The sequence below is a fragment of the Mauremys mutica genome, chromosome 6 (assembly GCF_020497125.1).
Source record: "Mauremys mutica isolate MM-2020 ecotype Southern chromosome 6, ASM2049712v1, whole genome shotgun sequence".
Classification (NCBI taxonomy): Eukaryota; Metazoa; Chordata; order Testudines; family Geoemydidae; genus Mauremys; species Mauremys mutica.
In genome coordinates, this window is record NC_059077.1 from 22,811,495 (window position 1) to 22,828,328 (window position 16,834).

Sequence of the window (16,834 nt, forward strand, 5' to 3'; positions counted from 1 at the left end):
ATGTCAGTGCAATTCCTTTAGCAGATAAGCTAGTTATATAGTATGCAGCAGACTGCTGCTGGCCAGCAAGACTATTTATATTGGCTAAGCCTCTAATATTCTTCCAAAAAAAGACAGGCCATCCTTTGAGAATAAATGAGTGACCTGGTTTTTTTCATTTCCAAGGAGTTAAACAAATAACTGCACTATCAAAAGCCACAACAAACAATGTATGCCATACATTTAAGAAGAGTCTTCTGATGGTAACAAGTTAATCTGCAAAAAGAATCCCCATTATTCAGTAAAATCTTACACTCTGAGTTATCCTGTAGGAAGTATAAAGGTAATTTAACTGCTGCATTTTGGGGGCTTTTTATCCCATGCTATAACAGTTATTCTGTGAAGTGAGCACCCGAGACTTTTTTTTTTTAAGTTGCTTTCTGCACAAGATGTCTGGGCACAAGTTCTAACCAGTGTGCCCACCGGCCCCACTGCATTCAGGAAAGGCAGCTCCCAAGCCAGCATTCCAAAAGGGATTCTCTCCTTGCCATTGTCCCCATAAGTGCTTCCAGGAACAGACACAAATATCTAAGATCTTGTAAGAGAGTTTCTTCTTATGAAGTTTCTGACCTACATATGCAGACAAGAGATGGATCTTTCTGAATAAGCATCTGTTTTAGATGCTTATCCAAACTCCGAAATGTTTGCAGTTCTTCAATCAGTGATTTCAATGCCAAAATGAGGACACAGGACAAGATGATTTTTGCTTCCATGAAGTGCCTCTGGACAGAGTTGTCAGTTTTAGCATCCTAAGTCCTTTTGCCCTAGCTCTAAAATACAGCAGGTTTCTGCAGTCACTGAGAGTATGTCTACACTGCAATTAAACACCTGGGCTGGCCTGTGTCAGGTGACTCGAGTTCATGAGCTCAGATTACAGGGCTAACTGCAGTGTAGACATTCAGGCTCAGGCTGGAGCGTGGGCTCTGGGACTCCCCTCCATTGTAGTATCCCAGATCCCAGGCTTCAGCCCAAGCCCAAATGTCTACACAGCCCTGTAGCTGGAGCCCTGTGAACCCAGGTCAGCCACAGATGTTTAATTGCAGTGTAGACATACTTTGAGTAGTAGACTTAGTACAACAGATACTGAGTCAGCTACTTTCACAGCAACTCCACTCTGCTACCAGTCCCTATCACCCAAGAAGCAAGAATCCCGAAGTCTTTCCCAGATCTGTCATCTCCATAGTGTTGAGCAGGAAGGTGACTCTTATACAGAAACATTTGATTTTTGTTCAGAGAATTTCAGAACGTTCGGAGCACAGCATCTAGCAAAATGGGCTCCTGCTGCGTGACAAGGGCCCTTAGGTCCTATAGTAATGCAAATAATTAATAATTCATTTTGAAGGATGTATATTTAACAGCAGCAGCATCCAAGCTACAGTAAACAAAAGTAATGGATGTGAGGACACACACAAGACCAGAGTCCCAGCAAAATCTTTCATTTACTCTGCCGAAGGACAGTGCCAATCTCTCCAAGTTAGTTACCTACCTCGGGCTACTGGAAAGTTTGTAAGGGCAACTACCATAAACATGATTCTTTTTTTTTTGCCATTTTCCTGCTAGGCTTACATGCCAGTGCAAATGATCAAAACAATTTTATTCATATGTTTAGGCCACTTCATTTGTCATATTTGTCATTTCTCATACAAGTTTGAAACGATATAGCCACTTGCTGTGTACAAGAGTACAATACAGCAATCATAATGCAGTTTTCAGGAATAGCACAGAGCTATTAAAAATGAGTCAGCTCACAATTTCCAAAGAAGCAGCAGTAATGAAAATGTACATCACATGCTCAAATTTCTAATTTGCATAATGCTATCACATTATTCATTTCTAGCAGCATACTGGGTTTTGTCAGAGTATGCGAAAATACTGAGGATGTTGCAAATCATAAATTAGCTTACACCGCTATTGCCAGAACACAGGAATGAGATTGTTGCCAATGTAAAAGAGATTGCAGCATTTTCCAGTGCATAGAACATAAGTAGGGAGTAAAGTCACTCATTGATCGTTCAACCATCCTTCCCAATATATCCATTCTGGGAAGCAAATCCACTATAAGGAGGGTGGAGAGAAACCCCATCTGTGCCACAGACCCATGCTCTGTAGTGAAGTCCTGCACCTCAGCACACAGGGAATTAAGAGGAGGTGCCACTGTCATTACTTTCACAGCTGCGTTCTAAAGACAGACATATTCAAAAAGATGTGCAGGGCTCAGGCACTACAGTAATGGGGGAGTAGTGAAGCGAAGACTCACCGGCGCGGTACCTCCTGCTGGTTGTCCTGGGAATTCGTTCTTTTCCAGCTCCGGAGCACCCTCTGCCGGCTGACGTCTCGCCTGCCTCAGGCCCCATGTCCCTCCTGGACCCTGGTGCCCTTTTCCTCAGGGTTCTGCCCCAGCAGTACCCCCACACTCTAGGTCTCCCCTCCCAGGGGAACCTCCAACCCTCTAAACCCACCTTGCCTCAGTGGCTACTGCCAGTCATCATCTAGCTCCCACTGACTAGGGCAGACTGCAGTCTGTAAAAGCCACTCATCATTGGCAAGGGAGTCCAACCAGCTGCCTTTGCCTAAGCCCGGGCTGCACCTCTGCAACCCCTGTACCAGCTTTGGCCTTTAGCAAGGCCTGCAGCCTGGGGATTTGTCTCTTGCCTTTCCCCAGAACTGCTCTACTCCCAGTACCCTAAGCTCCCAGGCAGCCAGGTCCTTCTCTCTCCACAGCTAGAGAGAGACTCCTCAGCTCCTAGCCCCCAGCCCTCTTATCAGGGCCAGCTGGACCCTGATTGGGCGTGGCCCCAGCTGTGGCTGCTTCCCCAATCAGCCTCGCTTGACTGTTTTTCCCCTGTTCTCCAGGAGTGGGGCAGCGGCCCCGCCACAGGGGGCCATAAAATCACCTAAGATAAAGAGATGGTGGATTGTCACAATGGTCCTTTTGCACTTAACTCAACTGCTACTCTATGCAATGGACTGAGCAGCACCAAGTACCAATGTGACAGTCCTGGATGAGCTCCCCCTGCAGGACATTCACCAGGCTGCTGTATTGGACACAAGCCTTGTGTCCCAGGCATGTGCTCATGGCCTGCAGGGGCCGGGCAGAGTTTAGGCACTGTCTCTCTGGCTGGGGACCACCAGGCACACTCTTTTGCTGCAGACTCTGTGTCTGACACCCCTTTGGCAGTGGGATCTGCAATCCAGTTGCCTAGGTCCTGAAACTAGCGCCAGCTCTCCCAAGCCTCCCCAGTAGCTACTGCACATTTTCAGAATTCCATTAACACTGTGCACCCTCTAGCTTACTGCTTTCCTCTTGGGGAACACGGTGCATCAGTAAACAATTCACAAAAGAGAATTTCTAAATTCACACACACTTTATACAGAGAGAGCACAAGAGATGTACAAATCTATAAAAACAACAAAAACCTGCGTGCAAATCCTTACCTCACCATCCTCTGGAGCCAAAAGAAGATGAAACTATATACAAAAGTACAGATTTATCAAACCTGGATACCACCGATTCTTTTACATGGATCTGAATCATGGACATTGCTTAAACAAACATCGGGAGGCTTGAGGCACTTCATATGCACTGCCAGAGGTGACTACTGGGGATGCAATGGCTTGACTTTATCAGTCATAAGGAGGTGTCATTGAGAACAGGCCTCAAGAGGAATGATGTCATCACTGGCCACCACTGGCTGGCTCTTTTTGGTCATGTTGCCCAACTTGGAAACAAAGTTCCTGAACATCGTGCTCTGAAGATCAGACTTGAGGTCAGAAGGGCTCACTGACCCATCATGGACTGGCAGCTGTTATATGGTTACTCATGATTAACCTGACTGCACCAGATCAGTAATAATCCTGTGGAGCTCGTAGACACCTGGAATACAGCCATACATTCAGTACCTCTGACCTTTGCTGTCTAACTGTACTGTTGTTGTTTCCTTAACATTCCAAGAGGCCTTTGGGATTTGGTTACTGTCTCTTCAGGGAGCCCAGGATTCTCCTCTCCTGCTTAGCCTTGTCTTCTGGTTCTGGTCTGCTTCCCTCTCTGCCTCTCTCTAAAATGGCTAATGAAAGTGCATTTCATCAAGTTCTAGTCCCTTTTGTCAGGTGACCCCTACCCCAACCCCAGTGACTTCAAGTCCCTCATCAAGTGACCTACTGTTTGATTACAAGACCACCAGGTTTCTCTGGGCTATAGCTAACTCACTGTAGAAGGGAGCTTCCATTTGAATAGAAGATCCCGCAGGTTAACAGTCCTCAGTTGTTCTGCGTTTTTCACCCTCTGGTAATGCCTCTTGGATTCCCAGTCCAGGATGGAGTGACACATCAGTGAAGTCACGCTGCTATAGTGTTACTATCAAACAGGAGTGTGTAGTTTGATATAGATTATGTCTACACTTAGGGGTGGCGTGTAGAGCACAGGCACTACACGTGTACATAAGAACATAAGAACGGCCGTACCAGGTCAGACCAAAGGTCAATCTAGCCCAGTATCCTGTCTACCGACAGTGGCCAATGCCAGGTGCCCCAGAGGGAGTGAACCTAACAGGCAATGATCAAGTGATCTCTCTCCTGCCATCCATCTCCATCCTCTGACAAACAGAGGCCAGGGACACCATTCCTTACCCATCCTGGCTAATAGCCATTTATGGACCTAACCACCATGAATTTATCCAGTTCTCTTTTAAACGCTGTTATAGTCCTAGCCTTCACAACTTCCTCAGGTGAGGAGTTCCACAAGTTGACTGTGTGCTGCCTACATGCGACAGTGAAAGGCTCAGGCACTGGGGAGGCAGTGGGACACTATTCTAATAAAAATATCAGTGTATTCATGGGAGGCACTGCTTGGGCATGTAGAAAGCCCATGGGGGTTCAGCCAGCCATGTAGGGCCTTTGACTTACTCTATTTACCTAAGCCGCATCTCACTATCTACACTGCTATTTATAGCTGTGTTATCCGGGCGTGCAGTGTCTGTCTGTATTCTACACAACACCCAAATGTAGACATAGTCATGGATAGAAGCATACACTAATCCATCACAACCAGGAAACCCAATGCTTTTATTTTTCAAATCCATGTCTGATATTATCCCAATATATTTTCATGTTAATTCTTCTAAAAAACCACAAAGGATCTGAACGGTTTCCGAGAGAGTTTTTTTTTTGTTTTGTTTTTTTTTAAGTCTCCTAGAAATTTATGACTTTTTATGACAAAAAGATTTTCTAGAAATGTATTGTTCCTGAGACTTACTACAGTAAAGTTAGCCCATTTTAAAGTGGTTCAGCATTAAATATTTCTTCCCACAAACAAGCATCTCCATGATTATTTCTTTGCCAAATCGATCCAGACAAGCAGAAAGTCCTCTTCTATAGGGCGACCACTGGACATACTGAAGTATTAGTGTCGTAGGGGACTCAACCAACTCCCATTGCCGTCAGTGGAAAGATATCTATAGACGCCCATAGGAGTTAGATCAGGCCCTAGATGCGGGCTTCTACAGTAACTGCTCTCTGTCTCTAAGAGATGATAAATATTACATTTCCTCTTCAGAGAGACTTCACGTTCACTGCAAACTAACTCATGCTCTTTGGAAAAAAAGTGTGCACCTATTGAGCAATCTGCCAGTGTAAGAAAACCTTACTCAGCCAAACCACCGCATAGGTGCTGGAACTAAGGATGCTGGTGGTGCTGCTGCACCCCCTGGCTTGAAGTGGTTTCCATTATATACAGGGTTTACAGTTTGATTCAATGGCTCTCAGCACCCACCACTATACAAATTGTTCATTGGTCCCCTGACCACAGGTAGAAAAAGCAGATTCCATTTCTACAGTCAGTTAGAAAGAAACAATTGGTGCTAGTGAGTCCTCACAATGAATATGTTCAAAATCTGAGATAGAGGAGGAGATTGGGAAGCTTAGTGGAGGAATTATTTTTTTCCTCTCTGCAGTAGAAATGGCTCCAGTCCAACCTAAGGTTTAATTAGTTTGAAGGAGAGTTTTGGACAGAGTAAGATAAACAAAATACACCCCCTCTGTATATTCCATCATTTAGAATAGAAGAAAAAAGATGTAGGAGGCTTCCGGCTCCTGGTGCTATAATATAGTGAACTCACCATGCAAGTCCTAAATCTTATTTTGATGTGAAACTAGCCAACATGGAAGGTAACTGGGAAGGGAGGAGTGGTAGAAAAAAGATTTTCAGTGGTATTCTATAGTCTCTTTAAGACTATGCTTTACTTAATGTTACACACAAAAAGCTATCTTAAAAGAAATTAAGGTTGTAAAGTCAAGCACTCAAAAGTTAGTAAATGCCAGAATTAAGGTCATCAGTGCAGCCCTAATTTGGTCCCCTTCCATGGATCCATTCTGAGACAGTCTTTAATAACATGATTACATAATATTTTTTACACAGGACCCCGCCTCATTCAGTGCGCAGAATGAACAGTGCTCACTTAATGAGAGTTATTCAGTATTTCGTTTTCTTCTCGCTGTTCCATGGATAGCCCTAGGCTATAGTTACTGCACACTATTCAAACCCTGCTCTGAAGACAGAATTATTAAATTTCCTCCAGGGCTTTTCTATACTATCCAAATGCTTCACAAACATTAATTAACCTAAAAAACTGGTGTGAGACGAGGAAATACTATCCCCATATTACATATGGGTAGCTGAGGTGCAGAGAGATTAAGGTCCAAAGTAGCCACTAATTTTGGATGCCCAACTTGAGATGCCAAGGACCCTGATTTTTCAGAGTACTTAGCAATATAGAGCATTTTATATATTCAAGCACAGCTCCCATTGACTGATTGCTCATATCAGCAAACAGCAAATATTACTCAAGGTTTATATCTGTAGAGGCATGTGTGGGGGCTGAGGGAAGAGGGAGAGACTGTCTGCTCCTTTTACTCCACAATTAGCAGTACATATAATTAAAACTTCAGCAGCAGTCATGGCTCAGAAAGACAGGAGTCCAATTATCAATCCATTTTCAGCCCTGGAAGAGAATTAGCCTTATTAACCACTATAATTTTAAACATATTCTCAAGCTGAATTCACGGCAACTCCACTTCTAGAAATTTATGATTAAGGTAGATATGGTCCTCTAGTTAGACTTCCTTCCAGTGAAGGATTTTTTCCCATAGTACGTTTACTAATGTTTTGTCCAGGCTAGATTTAAAATTCTCCAAGTGGCAAGGAACAAATACAGGTGGTGAAAGTAGGACAGACAGCATCCTAATCAGCAACATATTAAATACTGTAATTAGGGGAGAGCAAGGTCTTCCAACCAACAACAAGAATCGTACTCCAAAGAGGCACACTAGTGTAATAACATTTAGATCATCTAAGTAGCTCCTCACATAACCTGTATTATCACAAACAATACCTCAAAAATTGTTACCTCTTTGAACAGGACAATGCACTAGAGGCACTTTAATACAGCCAGGTGCAGGGCTTTAGATATTCCAATAACAGTCACGTGGAAATCTGAAATATTGATACTCAACCAAAGAGATGATACCCAGAACTGATATAACTAAAACCTGGCATGGTAAGATTCTGTTTAGTTTTTCTGACAGCGTGAATGGAAAGTTGGTATCATTAAAGCCAGAGGGACAGATCCTCAGCCAGTGGAAGTGTACATAGCTCCACTGAAGTCAGTGAGGCTCCAATGATTTACACCAGTTGAAGATCTGGCCCCAAGCATCTGGACTTATTTGAGTACTGCCTGGTGTGACTGCAAAGGGTTGCAGGACTCTGCATAGAATAGATCAGATGGATACTCACAAGCTTCATCTCTAATTAAATATAAAATTGAAATTACACTAAGGTTAAAATAAATACAGGAAACCCTGAAAATCACTCACAGTAAGCCACAAAACTGTTCTTATGGAGCTCCTAATGCACCGTACTACTAATTCATGACTTCTATATTTATAGAAAGCTGTCACTTGGAAAAGAAGGGTGTAAATATTTGGAACGGAAATGCTAGGTTAAAAAAAAATTCAGCAACCAACAAGCAAAAATCTCCAACAAAATTCATACCATTCAATCCACAAGCTTGTTCCTTGTCTGTTGTGGTCTCACGCCGTTGCCTTAAAGCATTTTGAAGGATATTTGCCCTGTAGATTATGTGTGGGTATGGTATTCCCTCTTCCAGTGGATGCTTTTTGACAGGCTCAATGAAGTAGTCCCCCTGGGGCAGACGGAAATATCCAGTCTGAAAATAAGTACAGAAATGTTAATTTCAACTGCACCTCTCCAGCACTCTGATTCAAATCTGAATGAGTCTGGATCTTCTCTCACATCAGCATCTTTTGGGCTTTTCTGATAAGTTAGCCATGTTTCACTCAACAGCTTTATATGAAAACAATAAAGGAGGTTTTTTTTAAAACTACTTTTTTTTCTTTGTAATATAAGATACAAAAAGGGGAACTTTGAAGTCTTGCTGGAACTCAGCACTTGAGGGTAATAAAAATGGAGGATGCTGCTTTGACAACTCGCGAGCATCATAGTCCTGCTGGGCCCAGCTTACAAGAGTTGCTCACATGAACTCCTTTCTAAAAGCTGTGCCCCTCTTCATCACGGCAAAGGTTTTCAGACTTCAACAACGCTGACAAAAGAGCAAAGTTAATCAGACAAAAAGCTGCATTCATGACACAGTAGAAAAGTCTTTTGTTTTCCTAGGGCTAAACAACAAAACTTGTATAGAGGCTGTTGCACAATGGGGAAGAATAATTCCCTCCACTGAAGGAATTACGAGATGAAATTCCATGGCCGGTATTCTACCAAAGCTCAGACTAGATGGTCCTAATGGTTCCTTCTAGTCTTACAATTTGTGAAAGCCTTACTCTCCTCTGACCTCACAGTGAAATAGGGGTGTTTCTTCCATAGATTTTAAGACCAGAAGGAACCATTGTGATCACATAGTCTGACCTCCTGCATAACACATGCTGTAGAATTTCTCCCAATTTCTCCATCAAACTCATAACTTCTGGCTGAGCTAGAGCATCTCTGATTAAAGACATCCAATCTTGATTTCATGGGATTGCTTTAAAAATCCTAGCCCTGATGTTCTAAGGGCTACACTGGGAGTTTAGGCACTGTCCTGGAGAACTCAGTTCAGTTTCTCCTGCCATCCACATGGCATTTTTAAACAAGGGTTACCAAACATTTAAACAGGACAGCACAGCCTCCCCACATCAGCATACACATTGGACCAATAGCAATTCTGCTTATAGACTTGCTTTAGATCCAACACCAGCTGCACATCACCAGGCTTGTAGTAGATTGAGGATCCTCCCCAGCTATCCATCCTCCCTTTTGTTTCATTCTGTTCACTGAACTCTCCTCATTTCCTAGCTTCATACAAGGAAGGCAGAAAAGATCACCTGACAGACACACTCCAGCCTTGCATAGCCAAATTCACAAGAAAAGAGACACACGTGAAAGAAAAATCATCATATTCTCAATTCCCTGTGTCAGCAACAATAATTAATCATGAGTGATGGGTATTACCTGCCCCACAGCCAGCCCAAGTCCAAGAAGTCCAGTACGGATCCAAGAAGTCCTGCTCCAAGGTTCAACCTTCTCCAGGCAGGTGCTACATACCTCCAGCGCCCAACCCACACCACTTAATGTCCATATACAAATATACACCTTGAGTTGAGGGACTGGGGTGCAGGTATTCATAGCCTGTTTTTCCTTGTGCATTCTCCCAGGGGAAGGAGGTGGGAAGTGAATTAAATGCACTTTCCTCTGAGTTTTTGTTATCTGCATCATTAATGCCTCTATTGCAGAAATCCTTCCCTCCAGCCCAATTTCTATTGCAAATGAAACTAAAAATACCAAGGTTGCTCTTTAAAAAAAAAAAAAAAAGTGCCCTGTGATTTTATTGAGGATGTCAATATAAACTTCCAGACCCAGTGAAGGTTTACAGATTCTGGATTAGGGCTCGAGTTCACAAAGGTTTACTGCTCTGGGTTTAAATGAGAATATAAATAATAAGAGTCAGGAGTCCCGGTTTTTAACCTAAAAACAAAATATACAAATCAGCTCTTCATTAGATACCATAAATCAAGGCTACTTTTTAAACACGAGTCTGACACACAATATTAAAGTACACAAATCCTAGCATTAAATCTGTTATCAGCATAGATAAAGAAGTCAAGCAAGCATGAGCCCAACAAATAGGGACTACAAAGGAGAGGCTATACAAGGCAAAGATGTTATATCAGGGTTGTATCAAGGGTACTTACTTAGTAATAAGAGAGGCCAGACTTCTCTTAAAAAGAGCAAGTTATAATGACAGTAGTGCCTCCAAAACCCTAGTTCCAAACATTCCAAATACTTGGAGAGTTCAGATCTCTATCTGAGCTTTATGCTCGGGCCAAATAATGTAGTATGCAGTATAGAACGGGGGGGGGGACTTTTTGGGCCGAGGGCCACATCTGGGTGGGGAAATTGTATGCAAGGCTGGGGCAGAGGGTTGGGGTGCAGGAGGGAGTGCAGGGTGTGTGGGGGGCTGCGGTGTGCAGGAATGGGCTCAGGGCAAGGGATTGGGGCAGAGGAGGGGTGCAGGGTGTATGAAGGGGCTCAGGGAAAGAGGTTGGGGTGCAGAAGGGGTGCAGAGTGCAGGAGGGGGCTCAGATAAGGGGGTTGGGGTGCAGGAGGGGTGTGGCAGGGGACTCAGAGCAGGGGGTTGGGGTGCAGGAGAGGTGCAGGGTGAACGAGGGGGCTCAGGGCACGGAGATGGGGTGCAGGAGGTGTGTGAGATGCAGGCAGGGGGCTTAGGGCAGGGAGTTGGGGGGTGGGGTGCAGGAGGGGTTCGAACTCCAGGGTGGCAGCAGCACACCTGCACGCCTGCCCTGTCCCTGGCCCTGCGCTGCTCCCAGAAGCACTGCGGCCCCTAGGGAAGGTGTGGATGAAGGGCTCCACATGCACTGCCCTTGCTGCGCCTCCAGGTACCTCCCCCGAAGCTCCCATTGGTCGCGGTTCCCCATTCCCAGCCAATGGGAGCTGCGGGGGGCGGTGCCTGGAGGCAAGGGCCCAGGGGCCACAGGGACGTGGGGCTGGCCACTGCCGAGAGCAGGGCGGGGTCTGCAGCGCCACGGGGGGCAATCCCGCGGGCCAGATCCAAAACCCTGAGGGACTGGATCCGGCCCATGGGCCGTAGTTTGCCCACACCTGCTCTAGCTCTCTCTCTAATAGGTCCTGGCTCTCCCTTACCCTTTGTTGCGGTCTTCAAGGTGGTGGGATAGTTGGTCTGCAATCCTTCTCTCCAAAGTCTTCAAGTAGTGGCAATCTTTACGGATAACCAACTGGCACACTCTCCTTAAGTCTTCAGGAGGCAGAGCACATGGGTCTGCTCTTCCTTAACAAAAAGTTGACTAGTGTCTCCAGGAGGGGAGGGAAGGAGTCATGCCAGCCCTCCTTTTCTACATCAGTGGGACTAGGAACTCAATCACCATATAGTGTCTGAACACCTTGCAGTAGTGCGTTGGAGTGTGACTAACATCTCCCATGTATGGTTTATTCTCCCATCCTCTCCCCAGGGGGAGAAGTGTGTGTGTGCAATGTAGCGTTGTGCTAGAATATGGTTCTTTATGTTTTATTTACACCCCTCCTCTCTTAGAGAAGACAACATTAAAGACGTACACCTTGTAATTGGAGTGGGAGGTTGCAAGATTTGTAATGGTCTTTTGCTTCTATGAGAGTTTATTCCAGTGTGTCGGATCTGCCCACATGAAAGCTCTGTCTCCTACACAGATGACTTTAACCCTTGTGATCAAAAGTTCCACTGTGCGTCAGGAATGGAGCTGTTGATCGCAGTCTTTATCCCAGAGCTTTAAGTAGGTCTTCAAATGTACTAGGCCCAGGCCTTTGACTGCTTTGAAGATAAGGATCGAGACCTTGAGCTTGACCAGATATTCTGTGGGAAACCAGTGTGGCAAGTGGACAGGTTTGATGTGCTTGTGACAGTCCATGTTGCTGTAGAGATGTTCTGGCCCTTTTACGGGGTTGCTGACTCATGATTTTATCATGAATCTTGCAATATCTGGTGTTTGTCTTAAAGGCCCAGCTCCTGGAATCCTTATACTAAGGGAGAATCTAATAGAAGATTTTATGAGCTCTCAGTTGTACAGAAAAGCTTGAAAATATCAATACAAAAGGCTCAATACACAGCAGCCAAACAAGAACTCAAAATGTATTTTAAAATAATCCCATGATTTATTAATGCCTGGGTTTGTCAATATTGCTTATGTTATTCTGGGTTGACAGACCTCAGAACGGTTGTCACTGAAAGGGAATCATGAGACTCACAGTAAAACTAAGGAGTACTGCAGCCATCTGAACTAAAACAACTTATAAATGCATGAATACTGAAGCAATCCAAGATCTCAGAGCTATTCCCAGGCACAGGGGAAATTGTTTACTTACTATATGGTAGTGACCTTACAGACATATTGGGAGGATTAATGTTTGTTCGGCACTCTGGGATTTATTAAGTGTTCAGTTATGAGGCATCTCTGTCAGGGGACATTTTCTCCCATTTTCTGTTGTCTTGCAGACTTATGTTCACCAGCCTTTGGACCATATGGATAGTTAGACATTAGCATGACTGCAATGAAATTAAATGGCTGGGATGAAACTGATCTACTGTTCCAAGGAATTGAGTAGAATGTATTATATTCACAGCGCAATGAATTTGCTTTTACACAAAGGAGAAAGGTCATGTAGGAAGAGTCAACTTTCGTCTGCTGTAACAAAAATCAATTTGCTTCACAGCAAGTACTTATAGATGCTACATTCTACTAACTTATTGGATTTGTCTGAACCATCTTGACTGTTGTGTGTCTAATATTTTTCGGGGGGGGGAGGGAGGAAATGGTTTGTTAATGGTCTTTCTTTTCACTTGAACTTTGAACTCTGGGTGTTTTTGAAACAGTTGGAAATCTGGCCAAGACCATACTCACTATAATATGGAGTAAGAGCAAGTTATGTTAGTAGCTTTTACATGTATCTGCACTCTTTTCTCTACAAGCAAGTAGCCTTAGGAATTAATACTTTCTATACTCTACCATTTATGCCCATTGCAGATGGGAGGCTATTAAATTAATTGACCTGATTCATACCCACAGACATTTTTTTACAAAGATATGTGCCCCAGGAGGTAACTCGCCCTTCCTGTTGTCTATCATACACATGGTGGTAAAGTCCTCACTTGTATTTTACTCAATCGGCTTGTTGAAACAGCGTCAGAGAACTTTCTGCTAGAAACCCAACGAGGATTTAGATCAGGTCAGAGCACCACAGACATGATTTTCATTGTAAAACAGCTTCAGAAAAAAATGCACTGAGCAAAACCTGGAACTCTATGCTGTTTCCATTGATCTAAAACAAACACCCATCACCGTGAGCAGTAACAGTCTCTGGAAAAATTTTAATAAAGTTTGGCTGCCCCACCAAATTGGTTAACATCACATGTCAATTCCAGGTTGTGTCAGCAGCAACAAGGGCTAGGTTCAGTATCTAGGGGTTCCTCTAACATTACAAAATACAATCGTCTCGAGCCCCCACCAAGAAATCTGGGAACTCCAGAGACCATCCCTGGGTGCCTTTAAGAGGCAACACTTCCCCACTCATAAGCACTGAGCTGGGACCAATCCTCTTTGCTCTCTTCTTCGTAGCTGTTCTGAATTATGCAACTGACAAACTTTATAAGGACATCTACATGAGGTATAAAACTGATGGAAAACTCTTCTGTCTCCAAAGGCATATGGCAAAGACAAAAGTCCTTGAGGAACTCATATGTGAAGCCTTTTTTGTGGATGATTGTGTTCTACTTAGTCACAATGAAAGCAACAGTTTATTCTTCACAGGTTATCTGAAACAACTAAACAGTTTGGAATCACTATCAGCCCGGAAAAAAATGAAGTCCTTTTCCAATCAGCCCCATTAACCACTACCACTGAGCTAAACATCACCAATGATAGTATAAAATTAAAGACCATCTATCACTTGACATACCTTAGCAGAACCATCGCAAGTGATGGTTCCCTGGATCAAGAAATATCAAACAGAATACAAAAGGCAAGCCAGGCTTTTGGAAGATTTCAGCATAGGATATTCAACCTGCATATCATCAAACTGTCAACAAAACTCAACTGAAGAAGAGCTCGGTGTTGCTCGGAAGCTTGTCTCTCTTACCACCAGAAGCTGGTACAATAAAAGATATTACCTCCCCACCTTGTCTCACTAACAAAACTGATGATATACAGTAAAAGCGGTGCTATCCAGCCCTGTACCAACCAGAAAGCTCTATAAACTGGCATTTCTAAGCTTCATAGAAAGTCCAGTTCATAGTCTGGTTGGCATGGGGCCAGCAGGCTCCCTACCTGGCTCCATGTGGCTCCCCGTAAACAGCGACATGTCCCTGCTGCTCCTAGGTGGAAGAACGGCCACAAGGGGTTCAGAGTGCCGGAAGGGATGCGGGGCTCTGGGAGGGAGTTAGGATGCAGGACAGGGCTCAGGGAAGGGGGTGGAGTATGGGAGAGGGCTCAGGGTGCCAGATCTGGGGTGCACTCACCTCAGGCAGCTCCACGCAAGAGGCGACCTATCCTGACTGCTCCTAAACGGAGGCATGGCAGGCAGCTCTGCGCGCTGCCTCCACCCTCAGGCACTGCCCCTGCAGCTCCCACTGGCCGTGGTTGCCAGACAATGGGAGCTGTGAAGCCAGCACTCAGGGCAGGGTAGGGGCAGTGCATGGAGCCCCCGTGGCCGTTCCTCCACCTAGGAACAGCGGGGACAGGTCACAGCTTGCAGGGAACCACCCGAGGTGAGCGCCTCCCCCTGAATCTGGCACCCTGCACCTCCTCCCGCACACTAACTCCCAGCCCCGCACCCCCTCCCGCACCCAAATTCCCTCTCTTTTAGTTAACTGGCATTTTTCGCTTATCGGCACCCCCCATTCTCCCAACACACTGTATAAAAAGATTTTACTGTAGAATGCCTCAGTGCTTGTACCCCTTTTATACTGGTATAAAGCATGGACAACTCACCACAGACACATCAAGAAACCTGAAAAGTATCACTGTCTTCACTCTATTCTGAAGCTTGGCTGGCAAGACGAAGTTTCAAATATTAACATCCTTGAAAGAGCAAAAACAACCAGCATCAAGGCAATGATTGGCAATGATCAGCTTAGATTAATAGGTCATGTTACCAGAAGGGTGATGATAGACTCTCAAAACAAGTCTTCTTCAGCAGATTGAAACATCTTTAAGACATCTTTAAGCAGAATCTCAAGTCATATGGCAAAAATATTGATAACTTCAAAGACACAGCCTAGGACAGATCTGAATTGAGACCAACTATCACTAAGATTGTAAACACTTTGAGAAAGGCAGAGGCAAAAATGTGATTGAAAAAAGGGCCAAGCATCATGTCAATTCTTCAGTGGCAGCCTACACCTTCCATCTGACATCTGTTCATGACCTTACTCCTAAAACAGCCACAAGAGAACACATATGATGCGACTGTCAGATATGACATATAAACATATAATATATGTGCTGTTACCTTGAAATCAGCACATGGGTTGTTCTCAGGTCTATCTTAACAGCAGTTTGCATCTCTGCCACAACATGAGGGGAAAGCAAACAAGAGGAGCAGATAAAGGAAAAAGGTGGGAATGGCAAAGAAGATTCTTATGATGTAACTCAGACTCTCTTGACTGGATTCCCACCCCTAGAAATCAGTCAAACAACTGACAAGTGGATCACCAGCATCTTCCACACAATTCTGCAAATCTGGCACAAAGATGTTTTCTTTTTTGTTCAACATCTTCATTAATGATCTGGATGATGGGATGAATTGCACCCTCAGCAAGTTCCCGGACAACACTAAGTTGGGGGGAGAAGTAGATACGCTGGAGGGTAGCAATAGAGTCCAGAGGGACCTAGACAAATTAGAGAATTGAGCCAAAAGAAATCTGATGGAGGTTCAACAAGGACAAGTGCAGAGTCCTGCACTTAGGATGGAAGAATCCCATGCACTGCTACAGGCTGGGGACCAACTGGCTAAGTGGCAGTTCTGCAGAAAAGGACTTGGGGATTACAGTAGACGAGAAGCTGGATATGAGTCAACAGTGTGCGCTTTTTGCCAAGAAGGCTAACGGCATATTGCATTGCCAGCAGATTGAGGGAAGTGATTATTTCCCTCTATTCGACATCGGTGAGGCCACATCTGGAGTATTGTGTCCAGTTTTGGGCCCTCCCACTACAGAAAGGATGTGGACAAATTGGAGAGAGTCCAGCGGAGGGCAATGAAAATGATTAGGGGGCTGGGGCACATGACTTACGAGGAGAGGCTGAGGGAACTGGGTTTATTTAGTCTGCAGAAGAGAAGAGTGAGGGGGGATTTAATAGCAGCCTTCAACTACCTGAAGGGGGGTTCCAAAGAGGATGGAGCTAGGCTGTTCTCAGTGGTGGCAGATGATTGAACAAGAAGCAATGGTCTCAAGTTGCTGTGGGGGAAGGTCTAGGTTGGATATTAGGAAAAACTATTTCACTAGGAGGGTGGTGAAGCACTGGAACGGGTTACCTAGGGAGGTGGTGAAATCTCCATCCTTAGAGGTTTCTACGGCCCAGCTTGACAAAGCCCTGGCTGGGATGACTTAGTTGGGGATTGGTCCTGCTTTGATCAGGGGGTTGGACTAGATGACCTCCTGAGGTCTCTTCCAACCCTAATCTTCTATGATTCTATAAATTTTTAGTAGCTATCTAGAGAATGATG

The 16,834-nt window shown here is 44.6% G+C and overlaps 1 protein-coding gene across 2 annotated transcripts in view; it reads right to left on the minus strand.

Annotated features, from left to right (window-relative positions):
* The window catches only part of ADAMTS12 (ADAM metallopeptidase with thrombospondin type 1 motif 12), a 274,545-nt gene that overhangs the window by 167,112 nt on the left and 90,599 nt on the right, over window positions 1–16,834 (minus strand). For both annotated transcript variants that reach the window (XM_045022339.1, XM_045022340.1), the window contains one exon: window positions 8,084–8,258. In XM_045022339.1, the coding sequence (XP_044878274.1) occupies window positions 8,084–8,258 (175 nt within the window). The remainder of the gene's footprint in view (window positions 1–8,083; window positions 8,259–16,834) is intronic.